Below are 16,671 nucleotides of genomic sequence, written 5' to 3'. Positions count from 1 at the left end.
ATGTCTGTCTTTGAAAGAGAAACTTCATTGTGAAAAATTGAGCTTTATCGTTTCCTTCATCATCATCAAGGCCTGTCTGTACACAAAATGTAAGACATTGTGGTTTTACCACGATGCGTCTTCGAGTGAATCAAACTAAGAATGATGATAAACATTTGACAGAAAACACAACAGTCGCACCTTTATTTTTTTTTATTTTAAATGATAAATTATTAGATAAAGCATAAAGCTTCATTCTGAAGTTACAGAGCTCCCAAAATGAAGTGTGCTTCACAAAGCAAAGCAAAATCAAGCACAACTGCATAGATAATACCTTTAAATATAATATATTCCGAGGCACCCAAATGCAATGCACAATGGTCCTTTTGTTATTTGTAATATCTTTGGTGCTAACTCAAAATTTAGCATAAAAACTCTTTATCTAAGGTGTAACAGATAGCATGTGCTACAGGACCAGAGTTGAGCGTTGAAGATACACTGCAGTGTTAACTATTTACAAATACTGCCCTCATCTGGTTAAGACTGGGAATCTAGATCCTCTGAGACACATGGGGAGTGTTAGGAGCCTCGCTGCTGTTAAGATCACAGTGAGCTGTTCTTTTTTTGTTTCTTTTGCGATAATGCAATCGTAAAATGTAGCTATCAGTTTGAGTTGCAATATATTTTTCCACAAAGAGAATGAACTTCAATGACAAAAGACTCTCAAATTACACACAATCTGGATCACACAATCTCTCAATGCTGATGTTCTGAAATGCTGTTTGTGTCTGCAGTGCAAGCAATTACAACTGTAGAGAAATTATTAGGGTGGGAAGGGGTGCACAAACAATTTTGAGAGTGTGTGCTTCAAACATCCATCCATCCATCTTCTACTGATTATCCTGTATTCAGTGCTTTGAACATAAACATAACAAAACAATATGCCTTCTTTATCCCTCTTCTGCACCCTTATCCCCCTTATAATTTTTGTACAGTCTCTTAAAGAAATAAAAAAACATCCACCTTAAGTTCACCGCAGTTCATACTTATCTGTGGCTCCACACCTCCATGTATTTCCATCTGTGCACTCCTCTCCTGTACCAAGTGCTAATTAGAATTAAATGCTGTAGTTAAGCGGAGTCATCCGGTCATTATCATCTCTTTTGTCCAGTGACCTCATACAAGTGATGACGAAAGAAATATGTTTTAATCTTAAATTGTTATCCGCTGTAAGGGTAATGGCTGTTGGTCTGATTTATCTGATGATTATTTTCCGACGCTATAAAAATGGCCCAACGAGTCCAGATTTGATGAGAAACCTTTCGATTCCAAGTTCAATGAATGTTGCGATTTGAAAATACATATTAAGCAATGGATGTTAATATCCCAATGTCAATGAAACAGCTGTTATTTCTGTAACTTCAACATCACTAGTGTTGCCACAAACGACTGCAAAGCAGTTTTAAATCCGGTGAACCGGCCAGAGTCACTGCGTGATAGTTGGGATGCTGCGAGATCTCTTCATGATCAGACGCACCTCCACGTCAGGGAGGCTGTCCTGTTTAGTCTGCGCGCAACCCTCGTCTGCTGCAGCCATGTGCAGGTCGAAGCGCAGCGACACCGACTTCTTCCGCAGCTTGGGATTCCCTCTGAAGAAAGAGCCCTCCCACTGCTTTATCACCTTGTCGATCTTCTCTGTCCTGGTGGGAAACATGGCGATGATTGAACAACACATGGACATCAATTAATGTTTTTGGATAGGCATATTTAATGCTTTACATCTAGATTTTCTTTTGTTCAGGGACATTTCTAGTGTGCAGAAATGAATGGTCTTTCCTTTGAATGTGGATGTCTTCTGCCGGAAGTTGTATTGTATTATTGTTTGTCATGTGGGATCGGCCACTTCAATGGTGCTGTATGGCAAAATCCTTTCAAATCCTTTCATTCATTCATTTATGTATGACACGCCTGCTTGCACAGTGACACCAGAGGGCAGCAAGGCAGAACTCTTCAGTTGCCTTAGATGTGACCTGGTATTAAAAGCTGTATAACAGAACATGCACCTGCTTTTGTAACACGCATGTATCCGGTCTGGCACTGAATAGACTCACTGAGGATCAGGACCTAGGAACCTACATTGACATAGTGAACTTAGTTGCCTATTTGAATATCCAGCAGACATAGAGCAACCTTATTATTACCTCATCATTGTTGAATGTAAGTTCAACATTCACTCTCCTTTTAGCTCCGTTATTGAGCTTCACCTGAGGAAAACATCGGTCTCCTTAGCTGCTAAATGCTACACCATCTTCACCAGCTAGCTAACTCTGTCCGCCGTTTGCTGCCTGGCACGTAGCCTGCAGCGGGGGTTTTATAGCATTTTTGCTGAGAATAGCTGCCTGCTGCAACTAGAAACCAGATTAAAGAGAGAAGTGAGAGTGAGCCAAAACAATACCTTTGTAAAATCCTGACAAATTGCAGAACCTAGTAATTATTTTCTGTCGGTTTCACTACCGGCAACTTCTTTCACATTACACACACGTTTTTCCATTTGTAAAAATAAATAGATGGATGAACACAGTTTAAACAAGTAATAGCTTGTCTGTACTACTACAGCAAACATCACAATGCTGGGTGAAAAAAGTGAATTGGGACATTATGTAACTCTTATATAACGTATATATATATATATATATGATTCAAAGCACTCTACAATTTGTCTCTCGTTGATGATCTGAGCATTGGGGGAAATTAATCTGCTATCCTTAAAAAATGGGCTGACAGCATTTGCAGTGATTCAATAAACATCAGTGACAAGAAAAAGGTTTGTATCATCGTAGTGTAATGGTTTGGGGAACATTCAGCTGGCTAACACTGCTTCCATCAATATTTAGAGATGGACGATTTCAAAATGAAGCGAAACCTAACCCAGTTATAGCTAACTTAATTGATTTGAAGGCTTCAAAAACAGCCTAAGTAGTATTTTCAATAAGATAATGTTCTCCCCGTCTGATGGATAAGGATAACATTTAATGGACGGACCACCAAAGAATGACTCGGGATACTGGGATCTGCTGCTCACAGACAAAGTAAATATTCAGGCAGAGTGACTGTGCATGTGTGTAGCTCTCTTTGGACTTTATGCATGAGTGCATGTGTCGCTTTTTGGATGTCTGCATGTGGCTGGTAACAACTGAAGCATGACTAAAGAATTCCTCCCACGTCTCGTCCAACAATAACAAGTGCCACACCCTGAAGACTCCACACCAGGCCAGTATCGCCACATCAAACACAAGCGTTAAAGTCGGAAAAATTCCCATGCAGAGCTATAATGAATTACTCATGGGAACCTGTGTCGCCAACTAAACGTTTTATGCCTCGTAACTTGTTTGACGTGTAATGATAATTCCTTTGAGCGCTTGTACATCTAGTCTGCTGGACTAGACGTTGCAGGGGTGTGGATGACATGGATGATTGTGTAATCGTAGACTTACAAGTCATTAAAAACTTGCTGAGTCAAAGTCAAAGTGGTGTGACGGCTTCAGGAGATCAAGCGAACAAGAAACTTTGTTGTCTTGTAGTCTGATGTGCTGGTAGTGCTTGCTACTTGAAAAATTCCTACATGTCAGGCTGAACCAAAGGTGCTGACTACAAGTCGATGGGGGGGGCAAAAAGATCAATACTTACTCGATGGTGCCGTGGCCTTCTGCGCTCTCCTGCACCACTTTGCCCTGAAGAATCTCCTGCGTCTTCACAGTGGAGATTGGCAAGTTTTGATCTTTTTCTGGCTCTGTGAAAACACATTCATGACAAACTGTAACGCGATATGACTGTAGTAAGAGTGCGCTCCTATGTGTGTATGTGTGATACCTGTGAGTATAACGAGGCTTTGCTGTCTACGTAGTATGCTTTTCTTTAGCCCGCCGTCTGATGGGAGGAGTGGTGGTATTTCGGGCAGGGGCTCAGACTTTGGTTCGTCCGGAGTAACAGCAGGATCACTGAAGCCGTTCTCTAGCCCGTCCTCCTTTGGCTCCTCCATGGAAGACCTCCAGGGCTGCAGGCCCATTGACTGCCCATTACGGCCCATGTACCTGCAGGCAGAAGGGCAGACCAGAGTAAATGAGAAGATCGATACCTCTCTAGTGTCTGTACTCGGAGAAGACAGCTTGGCTTAGCAGGCAGCCAGGAAACGGTGAAACAGCTCCCCAAAAGCCCTTCATTCCATCCTTGTCGAGCCTTTAGCATGATGGGAATGTCTTCCAACACCACCCTGACATGTCAGGTCTCATCCATCATTGCTGTCTACACCGTTGGCCTCTGACAGTAGCTCTGTCCTTCAAATATTTGAGCATTAGCATCTCAAATAACTACAACCTTGATTTTGAAGTACACAGCCAGAACAAACAAGCCTTTGCTGCCTTTGTGTGGCGAGGCCGGAGGGTCTTCATGAACTGAAAATCTCCATCTTCTTCTACCTCGGTCTACCTTGCTGGATGTATCACCACACTCCTTTACAGCTGTGAAACCGGGACCACCGCACCAAGGCATTTTATCTGGTCAATATCTGATGTCTGCAAAGCATCAGTGGAAATATCTGGCAGGCATGGGTGCCTCATATTTAATTGTGTGCTCAAACCAACCGCAAGATTATTGCGACAATGATCATAGAGCATCAATTATATCGGCATGGGATGTCCCAAGACAGCCTTGAATATTCTGTACAGGCAATTATGGCTGCCATGATGGGTGGTTAGCAGGAGGCTAGAAAAAGGCTGAAAAAGACCAAGTGACTGAATGTAGTGTAAAGCGCCTTGAGTAGCTAGTTAGCTAGAAAGGCGCCATATAAATGCAGGTCCATTTACCAGTTATATTGAAGTTCATTGCTAACCTCCATGACGATAACTGAGAGAGTGTAAGAAAAACTAGATTCATGGTTTACTTGAAATACCATCTGTCCCGCCGTTTCTTCCTTCTGTACCTCCTTTTGTCCTTCTTTCATATGAACTCTCTTTGCGCCACCTGAACAAGACTCTGGATGGTTAAAAGATGGATCTGACCATTCAGTATTATCTTTTGTGCCTTTTCATTTGGTTCATTTGCAGAGATACCCAACTCAGAGGCCTTTGAGCTTTTATGTGTGCAGATGCTTCAGTGACAAAGAGTTGTTTTCACTGCATGAGGATGCTCTTGTCTTTTTTTGGGTCACAAAACCCTTTGTGCCTCCACTATCTACCTGCTCAGATGCCACCCTTCCCAAATATGAACCGACAATGTGAATTTCAGATGCCAAGTCCTGTCTCTCCTTGCTCCAATAACAAAGTCATATCCTGAATGAAAAGCAGGCACTCCAATCCGTCTGTAACCTCTAGGAGTCATAAAATCAAATTACCTTCCTCAAACTTTAAAATGACAATAGCATGGTTGATGAAGCCAATGTGTTTAATTGCAAAGGAGATGGATGCGAGGTGTCTACGATAATTAAAGGCCACGCCAAAAGAATGGAATATTCCCTAATAAAACAGCTTGACGATGGCAAGGAAATAAGTCATGAGACCAGACATCTTGTCTGATCCGAGACAGAACTGCATTTTTAGGTTATGAATCACTGGTAGAAGGTTTGTCATCTTCACTTACCAGTTTGTGTGTTTGTTTGTTTTTTTATAGGTATAAAATTACTGGAATGTGTTGTCAATAATCACAGTTGTTAAATTTCACCGAACTCTACAGCTCCTGTAAGTCTTGACCTACAATTAACATTGTGGATTTTCAGTCTGTATACACACAGATTCAACATGATCCCTAACAAAATAATAGGCTTCCACCAGATTAAATCTATTAGTCTGACAGCTAAAGGAAGGGTTAAGAAATAATTTTGTTTACTCATGTCGGTATGTGTGTAGTCTGCTTTTTAGATGCACTTTACTATGTAAATTTGTACATTTCCGTATCGTTTTTCTGTATCTGCGGTACAGTTCCTTTTCATAGTTGTTTAAGAAGTATAAAGCTGCTCTCATTTTCTGAGAAAACCACCAATCGCAAAATTCCAACTAAACGACTCCTTCCTCTTGCCCTCACCTGCCCTCCTCACGCTCCAACAGACGTCGGTAAGTGCCGATCTCTCGCTCCAGCCTCATCTTGTTGTTCAGGAGTTGGCTGTGGCGCTCGCGCTGGGTTGCCAGGCCGCTCCTCACCTGCTCCAGCTCGCTCTCAAGCCCAGCGATCACCTGGGAAAGGTCCTGCAGCTGGCTGGAGTACAGCTGCTGGGTGTTCTGCAGCGAGCTCTCCAGGCCTTTCTCCTGGGAGTCAAGAGGCAAGGAGCTATTAGGATAATATTTATCCTTGACTGTAAATGGCCATGTAGAATCTAATACTGTTTGAACTGAACGTAGTCCAATAGTTAGAAAAACAAATCATCATTCCTCCCTGGCTTCCCACCCTTAGCCTGACCGAGCCCTAGGCCCTGCTGTCGGGAGTTGAACCCAGGACTGCAGCGTTGAGCCACATGCACACTGCCATGGTGTACATGACCATGCTAAAAGCACAGTTGTACAGCCTCACAGAGCCACGAACATGGCTGTAGATTCTTAATTATATATATTCCGTTTTTCTTAACTTGTCATGTTATATTTCTACAAAATGAACATGGAATCTGCTACTTGCCGTGGACAAAGTCTTATCAGTGTGTTAGTTGGGGAGTTGGCCGTCCTGATACGTGATGATGTGTGTTTTCTTACCAAGGCGTGTAGGGTCTCAATCTCCACCTGCAGAGAGTGCCACTGCCTCCTGGCCTCAGCTAGCTCAGCCCGGGCCTCCCTCAGGGCGGCACCGCCAAGGCTCACCTGCGTCCATGCTGCCTCTTCCTGGGTGAGGTGACACGGGTCAGACATTAAAAGAGGTGCAAGAACACCAACACCACCACCACTGGCACCATCTCAGACAAACACACAGGTAAAAATAAGTGATTATTTCAACTTCTATTCACCCGTAAACGTTACACATGTACAACCACCTTACACACGGACACACACCTTGTGGTTAACAGGTCTTTTCCCAATGGCACTCAGTCAGACAGTCAGAGGAGAAGCAGCCCCATGTGGTGCTGTTGGTAGTGTGTGTTTCAGTTTAGGTAAACAGACAGCGGAGCAGACACCCAGGCCTGCGTGTCAACACAGCTGTGAACCGCTGTGTTGACACTGTACAGCTGTAAGGCGCTTCACACCCACCGTCCTTGTCCCGTTCAAATGCAGCGAAGCGGCAAAGCTGGCTCAGCACAGTTATGACAATATTTTGACAGTAAAAACAAAAGAATATGACTCGTGTTATGCAAGTTATTCTCTCTTAAATGTAATATTCCAACGGTTCTCATTCTCTGTTTCCATCATAAATCATTACAGAGATTCGAATTGGAACTAATTTAAAGGTACTCTGTGGTTATTTGGACCACTAGAGGCGCTACTGAGCCTCAGAATGGACATCCACGTCCCAACAAACAGACCTGCCAGCGGTTTCACACTGTTCTACTGATCAACAGGCTAACACACACTACAAGCTACCAACAATGGATGAAACTAATGCAATAAATCAGTTTGCAAACATTTTTGGGGCCACATTCAGCACAGTGAAGGATACACAACTTTTGTTTGCGTAAGAAACACAGGAAACCTTTGAGCTTAAACAGGGTCAATGAAAATAATAATGGAAGTAATATAGTTTTGGAGCCTGCAACTCTAAACATAGAAAAGCAAGAATGCAAGACCGAAGACTTTTCTGTTGCTGTTGCCTTATCAATTAAATAATTCTATTCTTCTATCTATAATTCTATTGTAGCTCCTTTTCTATTCTTCTGGGTCTTAAATGACTGCAGCACTTTTTCCTCAAAAACACAGAGAACTCTTTTAAATATCAGCCATGATATTTATAGACATCATGCAGGCTTTTGACTGCACCATTGTGTAACTGTTACTTTGTTGGAACAGATGGAGATGGTCTGCTAAAAACAACAGCATTTCATGAAAATCTGCTCTGTTTGAGCACTGTGGTAGCTGTGTAGCACCTGGCGAAGGCATTTTATTTTCACTCACAGGCCAAAGTCATAGTGCTGTGGCACAGGAACACTGGCATGTCAAAAGGCACCCAGACTGCGTTTCTTACATGTATAAGAAAAAGGAGGAGTTGGGCTAAAACATCAGTAAAAATGCAGAATTAAACTATTACTAGTATGAAACATCTGGCATTTTAAATGAAGACCAGGGATCATTGATCCGGAGTAACAATTGTTGTAACACAATACTCTAATTGAGTGCAACACTTACAAGGTGAAGTGAGCGAAGAGACAATCGTGCAAAAACATACTCAAACCTGCAGGCATGCTGAGTCCTAAACCTACAGCATTTCAACAGTCAACAAACTCTCTGCTAAGCGTTTAAGTCCAGCCGAGCACATACATCACACAGCCTTGCCCATGGGACAGCCTGGAGTTGGGCTTGAGGGTGTGTCATGCTGGCAGTGGGCCAGGACAACATGAGACAGGCAAAAAAAAAGAAGAAAAAAAAAGAGAAAAAGATAAGTGAAGATGCAGTACCTCACTGAGAACTCCTCCGTTTGTCCTGGATGCTGCTGCTGTTCCAGAGCGGCTAGGCCTGACCAGGCCGGGGAGTGGATTAGACACAGCACCCAGGCCGAGGTGTCTCTCGCCCGGGCCAGGGAGTCTGCCCTGGACGCACTGCGCTCTGATTCGGTCGAGGAGCTGGGTGAGCTCCATCCCTGTGCCATCCTCCTCCTCGCCTCCTGCTGCTGCTGCTGCTGCTGCTGTGGCCGTCACTAACAGAGCATCGCAGGAGCCGGCCCGCTGCAGCTGCAGAGCCCGGGCTGCCTGTAAACAGCCAACCAGATGGAGCAAGAGGGGGAGGGATGGGGAGAAAGAGAGAGCAAGGGAGAAGGAGGGGAGAGAAAACATAAGACAGGGTGAGAGGAGACTGAATGATGTAAAGAGTGAGAAGAGAAAAATGAGGAGATGAACTTGTGCGTCAGTGAATAGGTGAACGAATGCAGAGGATAAAAAAGAGGACAAGAGTGATGGTGTGGGTTTATGAGTGCGTGGAGGGCCGAGTGCACGCAATGCAGAGGCAAGAGACAGAAGAAAGAAGAATACTGAGCCCTACATGTGTATGTGAGCATGTCTGTATGCAGCAAAAGACACTGAAACTGAGGGAGAGAGGTATTAGTCAGCAGGAACAAGAAATGAGGAGATGGATGAGGAAAGGAGGAAGAGAGGAGGAGTGGATGAGGTCAGACTAAAGGGACAAGGAATCGTTACATGTCGGGAAACGTAGCTCTCTTGAATCACACCTATAATGTCAGGGTTGGAAATGAAAGTACAACAGGCTACTTATCTATTATAATAATGCTAATAAGACATTTAAATAAAGTAGATCACACATTGTATCTACCAGTTTTCCTGGTCCAGGGTCAGTGTCTCAAAAATCCTTTCCCTCATTATCTGTGGTCAAATTTAGTATCAATGCCAAGCTGGCAAAACAGCAATATTGGCATTGTATCAAAAAATACTGTGCAAAGCAAGACTAAAAGGTTCTGAAAGGTTGTACTTAAAGGGTTACTTTGATATTTCTTTTAAACTGGACCCTATTTTTCCCGTGTTCTTGCATCGAAGTGAGACTGCTTGAGGCTCGTGAGTGCCTCTCACTCTGTACAACTAGAAGACAGACCAATCCTGACATGCTTGGTTTCATAGCCAATGCTTTAGTCCAACAATGTCCAACCGCTCAACTTCCAGCCAACTTCACAAAGATGCTCCAACTCCACCTTCCAATTATCCAGGTCATTTCATCTAATTCCACAACCCTGCAGTCTGTCCTACCACTGACTGTTGCCCAGAAGACACTGCTTTGCCTACAGTTGCTGGATAATCCAGCCACCAGGTACTTGACAGCAAGGTTCTCCTATTTGTTTTGGAACCAGTTAGAGGGATCATCAACTTTTCAACGTTTGAACTGCAAAGAACTTACATTGATACCCTTTGATACCTGTGGATAGCTACTGATAGCTATACGGGGGGGGAACAGAAGCGCTATCCTTTTCCTGTTTTGGTTTTGTAACTTTTTAAACACTTCCGTTGTATATGGAGCCTTCATGTTCGTGGGTTATTGTACCTGGTGGCAGATATGCATCCTGAAAGTGAGGCTTGTAGGGAACCACTCTAAACACTGATTATGTCATTATTCTACAGTCACTCAACATTTACTTGCTGTTATATATGCATAATATTAAAGCAAAAAAACGTCAATTACCACTAGTGCCTAACCCTTACTCTAAGAGTTGTACTGTGAGACTGTGCATACCGATGGAAAAGCACCATCAGAAAGACGGACAAGACAGACACGAATTGGAAAGAAACAGAAAAAAAGAAAGAATGACAAAGACGTCATGACGAGCATTTGCAGGCAACACATTGAGGGACCTACAAACTCCTGGTGCATCTGCTGCAGATCTGTCATGGAGTGCCGAAGCTCCGCCTGCATCGCTGTGCTGCTCTGATCGGCCTTCCTCTTCGACTCTCGGAGCAAAGCCACCTGTTGCTCCAGGTGTCTGGTGTTCCTCTCCTCCGTCTCACACCTATGATGTGCCATCAACACCCAAGGCTAATCATTAAGTCACATCCTGCGCTTGTTCTTAATCATTAAACCATCGCACATATACTTAAATAGGGGTTAAAGTGGCCAGAGAAAATACAGTCATTCAAATAGAGGGCATTAGATCAAAGTCATGTGGAAAGTTTTTATTCCCTGAAGTGTTGACACATTCCTCGTACTTGCCAAATATCCAGTTGAACTTTAATTTTGAAAAGGGATTTTCGATAATAGTAGAATTGCTACGAATACTGATCCCGGGATAGTAACAACCTGGAATACTGGTGGGTATCGACAAGTACTCAGGTTCATGTACTGATCCCATCAGTACTCATTATCAGCCAATACGCTTGTTCAGGTATCAGAATGGATATTGTCTCTAGATAATAGGTAGTGAGTATCCACTCACGGGTTGTAGATTGTGGTTTTAGCTTAAAAAGATCCCATTTTTAATGCATGCCAGTGAAGGTGGGTGTTGCATAAATCACAGTACAAAGTACAAAGGATAAAAAAAAAACTTGACTTAATTAAAGTGTGTCATGAGCATGAGTCCAGAGTCTCACAACTACACTCACAGCTTGTCAGCAGACACATCAGGTGGGGCTAAAAATAGAACTGGTGGATTTATTTCAAGCTGCAGCGTGTGGCCACTGTCCTTCAGGGGTTAATGGCCGACAGCGAAGGGATGGTGTGTGTGTGTGTGTGTGTGTGTTGTGAGGGTGGTGGTGGGAGCTCGGTGTCACTCTGCATCAATACATAAGTGAAAGTGCCTATGCGGCACAAAGCCCGGTCTGGTTTTGTATGCAGGTTGGCTCGCAGGAGTGGGAACTGGCCCGTGTTAGATAACAGACGATTGCAAAAGCATTGCAGCAGGAAGTGGAAGGGTGTGTTTGGTAGTTATTCCACATCTATGCTTCTTGTATGATGCTTTTATGGGCCGGTAATAATAATGGCACATTTTCTCCTGACACGCTACCTATGAAGATACTAAAACACTGTGTTTTCCTCTTCTGTATCAGATCACTTTGGACATAAACGGTGTGCCACCTGTGACATGTTTGTGGGATGCGATCTAATGCCTGATACACGTGTGCTGTATCGAGTAGGGAAGAGGAGTTAGAAAACTACAGCCAAATACAGCTGACCTGGCCTGGATGGCAGTAGCTCTGGACCTCATGCTGTCAGACTGTAATGCCAGCTGGGCATTCTCCATCAGTAGGTTACCAACCTGACAACAACAAGAATACAACGACACAACATTAGATGCAGGAAAGTGCAACTATATGCAAAACTGCAGCTTTTTCTATGAAAACTCAAACGTTAAAGTAAAAGATTCAGTCTGCTTTTGATGTTTTTACGAGAAACAAGTGATATTTTGAACTGTAGTCCTCCATCAGTACATGCAGATACTGTAATTATTTGTTCACCCTAATATTATTAATGTGTAATTTACTATGCAATAGGCGTAATAGATAATTCTGTATCTTTTCAATGCTTGTACATGAAATCACATTTTCATCCTGTAAGAAATATTAATATATTGACAAACAATTCAGGACATGTTAACTTCCTGCAAATCTATTCATAGTAGACTAAAACAAATGATGTTTTATATTACAAATACAATTACAAATTTACTCAAATTTGGGCAAGAACCAAATGCCATTTTAAAATATTTCAAATGTATAGAAATAGTAATAGTAAATCCCTTATGCATTTAAATCTTGTGTCACCAGCTAGTCCTATTCTGATTATAATCAGTATGAATGTTTCTTCTCTAGCATAGTACATAAACATGTATCAGTGTCAGTGTTCCTGGAATCGGTCAATAGAGTAATTTCGCTGCACAAATCTTTCTGAATTAATGTCTGGTTGTGGTCACAATTACAATACTTTTGAAAAGGGGAATTATGAAGATTGAAATGATCAAGGTGAAGTAATAGGTTGTAATAATTAATGTAATTGCTTGGCCGGCGTTGTTGCTGCTTGCAGCTTTCTCCTGAATGGTTCAATGGTTCATTCAATACACCTGCCATGAAACAGTTGCCTCTCCTAGCAATGCCAGAGTATATATGCGTCATTCGGGGTTAAAAGCTTACAAGCACATCGATGGAGCCAGTAACAGTTCATATAGAGGAATGAGTCCTAAAACACAAAACTGAGTTCACAATTTTACTATTCTCGTTTCAAAGCCAACAGGCTTTTTGTTTTGAGTTTTGGTTAGAAGCCTAAAACATGGTATGTGGTTAACACAACCTAAAATATTTAAATGTTTTCTTCTACAGCATTAAATACACCAGCAGATATTAATAATACTGTATACATACTATACATGGAAAAAACAATATCTTTTACAAAGCCAGCAAAACGAGTATAAACTAGTTAAAATCTACAATTCTACAGTTTCATTTAATCCCAAAGCTACAAAAAAGGTGGTTCCTTGAATTTTATCTCACATTTCACAAGATCTTAACACACCCTTATTTCCTTTTGTTCGCTTAAGTCCAACAACTTCAGAATAAGACACACCCACGCTGAAGGGAAACCAGAGATAACATGGAATATTCCAGAACATTTACACCTTAAACATAAACGCAACATTATGTGCACGTTTCATTACATCACATTATTTAAGCTTTAGTCAGGCGAGCGAATCAGCACACAGACAAGATCTCTCATTGACGTGTCACTAGCTTACGCTGCGCTGTAAATAAGACGGTAAATAACAAAGTAATCCCATATGTAAACATGAAAGCATTCCCTGGATCACCGAACAATGAAACTAGCAGTTTGCTTATAACCATGGGAATAACAGCCAAGCTCTGGAGACGCGCTATGTAGTTAGAAACAAGCCATTAAAATGTCAGTGACTCATGATAGTGACGTCAACACCAGGGAGCAGTTAAAATTCATCAAGTCAGATCATGTGAGATCACCATGCTGCTTAACGTGAACACAGTTCACTAATTGGAATGGCCTTTAAAGTTCAGTAAGGAGGAAAGTTCTTTTGCATGCTTAGGCCTGTAGTTTACCGTATATGTCTCAAACATCCTTCCGATCCCTCCTCTCAGGCATGCTCACTCATTTCCACTCATCACACTCATTTCCCGTCATTGTCTCATCAGCGGGTCACATCTATACGTTCCAGTGACACACTTACACACTTATCATCTTGCTGCCCTCTCTTCGTACACATGCTGCTGTTACACAAGCACGTCCACCTCTTCCCAGATTCATCAGCATCATCATTTCATCACCCTCGCCAACCACCACCACCAGTGATTGGACGCCATGGGTGTATTTATCTCGCTGCTGCTCAGGGAGACGCTCCTCGATTACAAATCTACCCTTGGGGTCAAGGACTTTCTTTATCATATATAATCTCTTACAATAAACAACGAGTTTTACTTACTACATTAACTCCTGACTGAAATTAAGAGTTCAGCATTCTTTCTGTGTGTGACGGCTGATGTCTCTCTGGCTGTGAACCAGGCACAATTACATCCATAACTGCTCCTAATCCTCAGCAACACGTTTGTTTGATGTGGAGTTACCTCTCACCATAATGAGACTTACTGTAAATACACTTTCAGCGCTTACTTTTGGTCACTTATGGATTTTTCGAGTGAGGAATGCTTTTTTTTTTTCAAAATACAGATTCAAAGAAGCCTACCATAGTAAAACCTTTGCCTTCCATTGGCCTTGTTTCAGAACAGTGTTTCTCCAGAATAAAGATCATGTTCCAACAAAAACATTAAGAGGTTATTACTTGGTGGTTTTACTCAATTAAATGAATGTCACAATCAGTTGTCAGCAACAGCTGCCTTTCACACCTGCTCCTGTTGTGTGCCAGCTAACATGGCCTTGAGCGGATGTCATGGACCATTATTTAATCATTACACGTGAGTATAAATACCACTTTGAAATCTGCACATTGTCATATTTTTGTCTGGTGCAGCCGTACACATTTCCAGCTGTATTAATAGACCATGCAACTTTTTTGAATGCTCACCTGAATGCTAAAAAGTCTCTACAAACAAATAAGAGTCTGACCTGGGCACGGAGATCCTTGACAGTCAGCTCCTGCTTGGACCAGTCCCGGGAGCGTGAGGTGCTCCTGGAGCCCCAGTCTGCCATCTGAGCCTCCAGGCGCTGGTTGGCCTCCTGCAGCCTGTTCACATGCTCCAAGAAGCCCTGCAAGCGGGTGTTCAGACCCCACATGGTGTGACTGGAGTCCTGCAGCAAGTCCATGGAGACCTGAGACAGAGCACATCCGAGTGTTTACAGACACACAACCAGGCGCTGACACAGCAGATAGCGCCGTAGATGGCCAAAACATTCAGATCGTATGCGACCGACAGACTTCCGTTTTCTTGCAGAGCGCATACGCACTCATACAGAGTTGTGACAGCAAACAGTTCACCACCCATTTTAGATCACACGCTGCTAGGTAAATGTTTACCCAGTCATACTCACCTACGTGGCCTTCCACGAATAAGGCACAGCAAGTGTTTTAACGAGCAGGACAGCAAATGTCCCTTAGCCTTTCTCCTGGTCACACTGAGCTGATCCACCACTCCCCACAGCTTAGCCACATTCCTCTACAGCGATGTGGTCAACACTTTCTCCTTCCCACTGTGCCACCAGGTCATCAGGGCCCCTGAGACTGAGTAGACGGGCTGCCGCTAGCCTGCCAGTATCTACCGTTTGTGTGTCAGGCTGTATTCTTCAGGGTCTCCCACAACAGGGATGTCCCACCTCATCCCCTAGGCAGCATGGGAGAAAAGGTAGAGCGGTGGGGTAAGCGTTGGACACTGTGCTTACATCACCAGCACTCTGGGGCCCTTTGTACTCTCTGATCCAGGATTACTGAACCGCTTTCAAATGGGCAGCAACACAAGCGGTGGAGGGAATGTTCAGGGAGACACAGTGAGAGAACCTGTGTGAGTGAAGCTCTATGCATGAGCTATAATTAATGTGTCCCTTTACATTGCTCTGAAGTCGAGTCATAATTTCTGATGCTTGCTCAATAACGGACTTGTCTGGTTTCAGAATAGCTCTTGGAATAAAGTTTTTGTGTCCGTCTGGGTGAAAGGTTTCATCTTCTTCTAAATAATATCTTTGGGTACAATGTCCACAAATGTGCCTGCCCTCATTACAGCTTTAGTGCCTCTGGATTTTTATATCATGCATATTTTCTCCAGCAGATGGAGTTCACTAATGTACTGAAAATATTAAAAGTATTATGATAAAAAAAAATGTATGTTTGGAACACTATATTACAACTAAATGTATGCAACACTAACATGAGTGTATGTAACCTGCTGAGTGGAAGGCTAAATGTCAAATATAGCATAATAGTCCTGTCAAACCAAAGGTTGAGGTTAAGTCTATATGCCTTTGTGTAAAAGTGTAAGAAGCTTGATGTGCAATAAAGTGGCAGAGCAGTTAATCAGCTGAAGAGCTAGCTCTGCTAACATGCTAACCCCATGCGAATGCTCATCATTTAAAATAGCTCTCCAAGCTAGCCCCGGCTGGAACTACACTGCGGAGCTCTATTTCCGGGCGTGCACCACGACTTCACAAGCCACGTGCACGCGCATACATGTAAGTGCGCGGTAATAATCACAGAGCAGAGGAACACAGGTAACGTCTCACTGCCTCCATTAGGCTACACACACTTTCAGGAACACGTCACTTGAGTTAAAAAAAGAAAAAGAAAAGCTGAGCATTATTTAGCTGCCGTAACTTGTTTTTAACCACAGCAAAATGAAACGGCTGTCACGGCTCCCTCTCCCGTCCGCTGTCGGTCCGTCTCTGTGCCCTCACTTTCCTCACGGTTCATCTTTGTCTGTGGACAACAACAACAACAACAACAACAACAAAGTAAAACTGATTCAGGGCCTAAAGTTCTGTTCCCAACCACAACAAGAAAGCAAGCTATGAAACCAAACGTAGGCGTCCGCTCTCAGGCCCGACAGCGTTTAATGATGAGGAGTTCAGGTGTCTACGTAAATCTAGAAATCGAGTGCAGCGCCGCCACGCA

At 43.0% G+C, this 16,671-nt stretch overlaps 1 protein-coding gene across 1 annotated transcript; it reads right to left on the bottom strand.

The window, feature by feature from the left end:
• Positions 1-1,225: 1,225 nt before the first annotated feature.
• On the bottom strand, positions 1,226-14,915 carry krt222 (keratin 222). Its single transcript, XM_084005986.1, has 9 exons — positions 14,679-14,915; positions 11,771-11,853; positions 10,461-10,611; positions 8,561-8,851; positions 6,714-6,839; positions 6,055-6,275; positions 3,850-4,070; positions 3,667-3,769; positions 1,226-1,679 (listed from the first exon to the last, which is right to left on the bottom strand). The coding sequence occupies exons 1-9, from the start codon at positions 14,874-14,876 to the stop codon at positions 1,466-1,468; spliced, it is 1,608 nt and encodes a 535-aa protein (XP_083862112.1). The 5' UTR covers positions 14,877-14,915; the 3' UTR covers positions 1,226-1,465.
• Positions 14,916-16,671: the final 1,756 nt, after the last annotated feature.

The sequence above is a fragment of the Eutrigla gurnardus genome, assembly GCF_963514095.1.
Source record: "Eutrigla gurnardus genome assembly, chromosome: 3".
Lineage (NCBI taxonomy): Eukaryota > Metazoa > Chordata > Actinopteri > Perciformes > Triglidae > Eutrigla > Eutrigla gurnardus.
This window is presented reverse-complemented; position numbering and strand designations above follow the sequence as displayed.

Coding starts and splice junctions, on each gene's coding strand:
- krt222 (XM_084005986.1), bottom strand. CDS start 14,876: ATGGACTTGCTGCAGGACTCCAGTCACACCATGTGGGGTCTGAACACC. Junction 4,071..6,054: donor TTGGAGCGTGAGGAGGGCAG/GTGAGGGCAAGA, acceptor TTCTGCCTGCAG/GTACATGGGCCGTAATGGGC. Junction 1,680..3,666: donor GAAGGCCACGGCACCATCGA/GTAAGTATTGAT, acceptor GTTTCCCACCAG/GACAGAGAAGATCGACAAGG.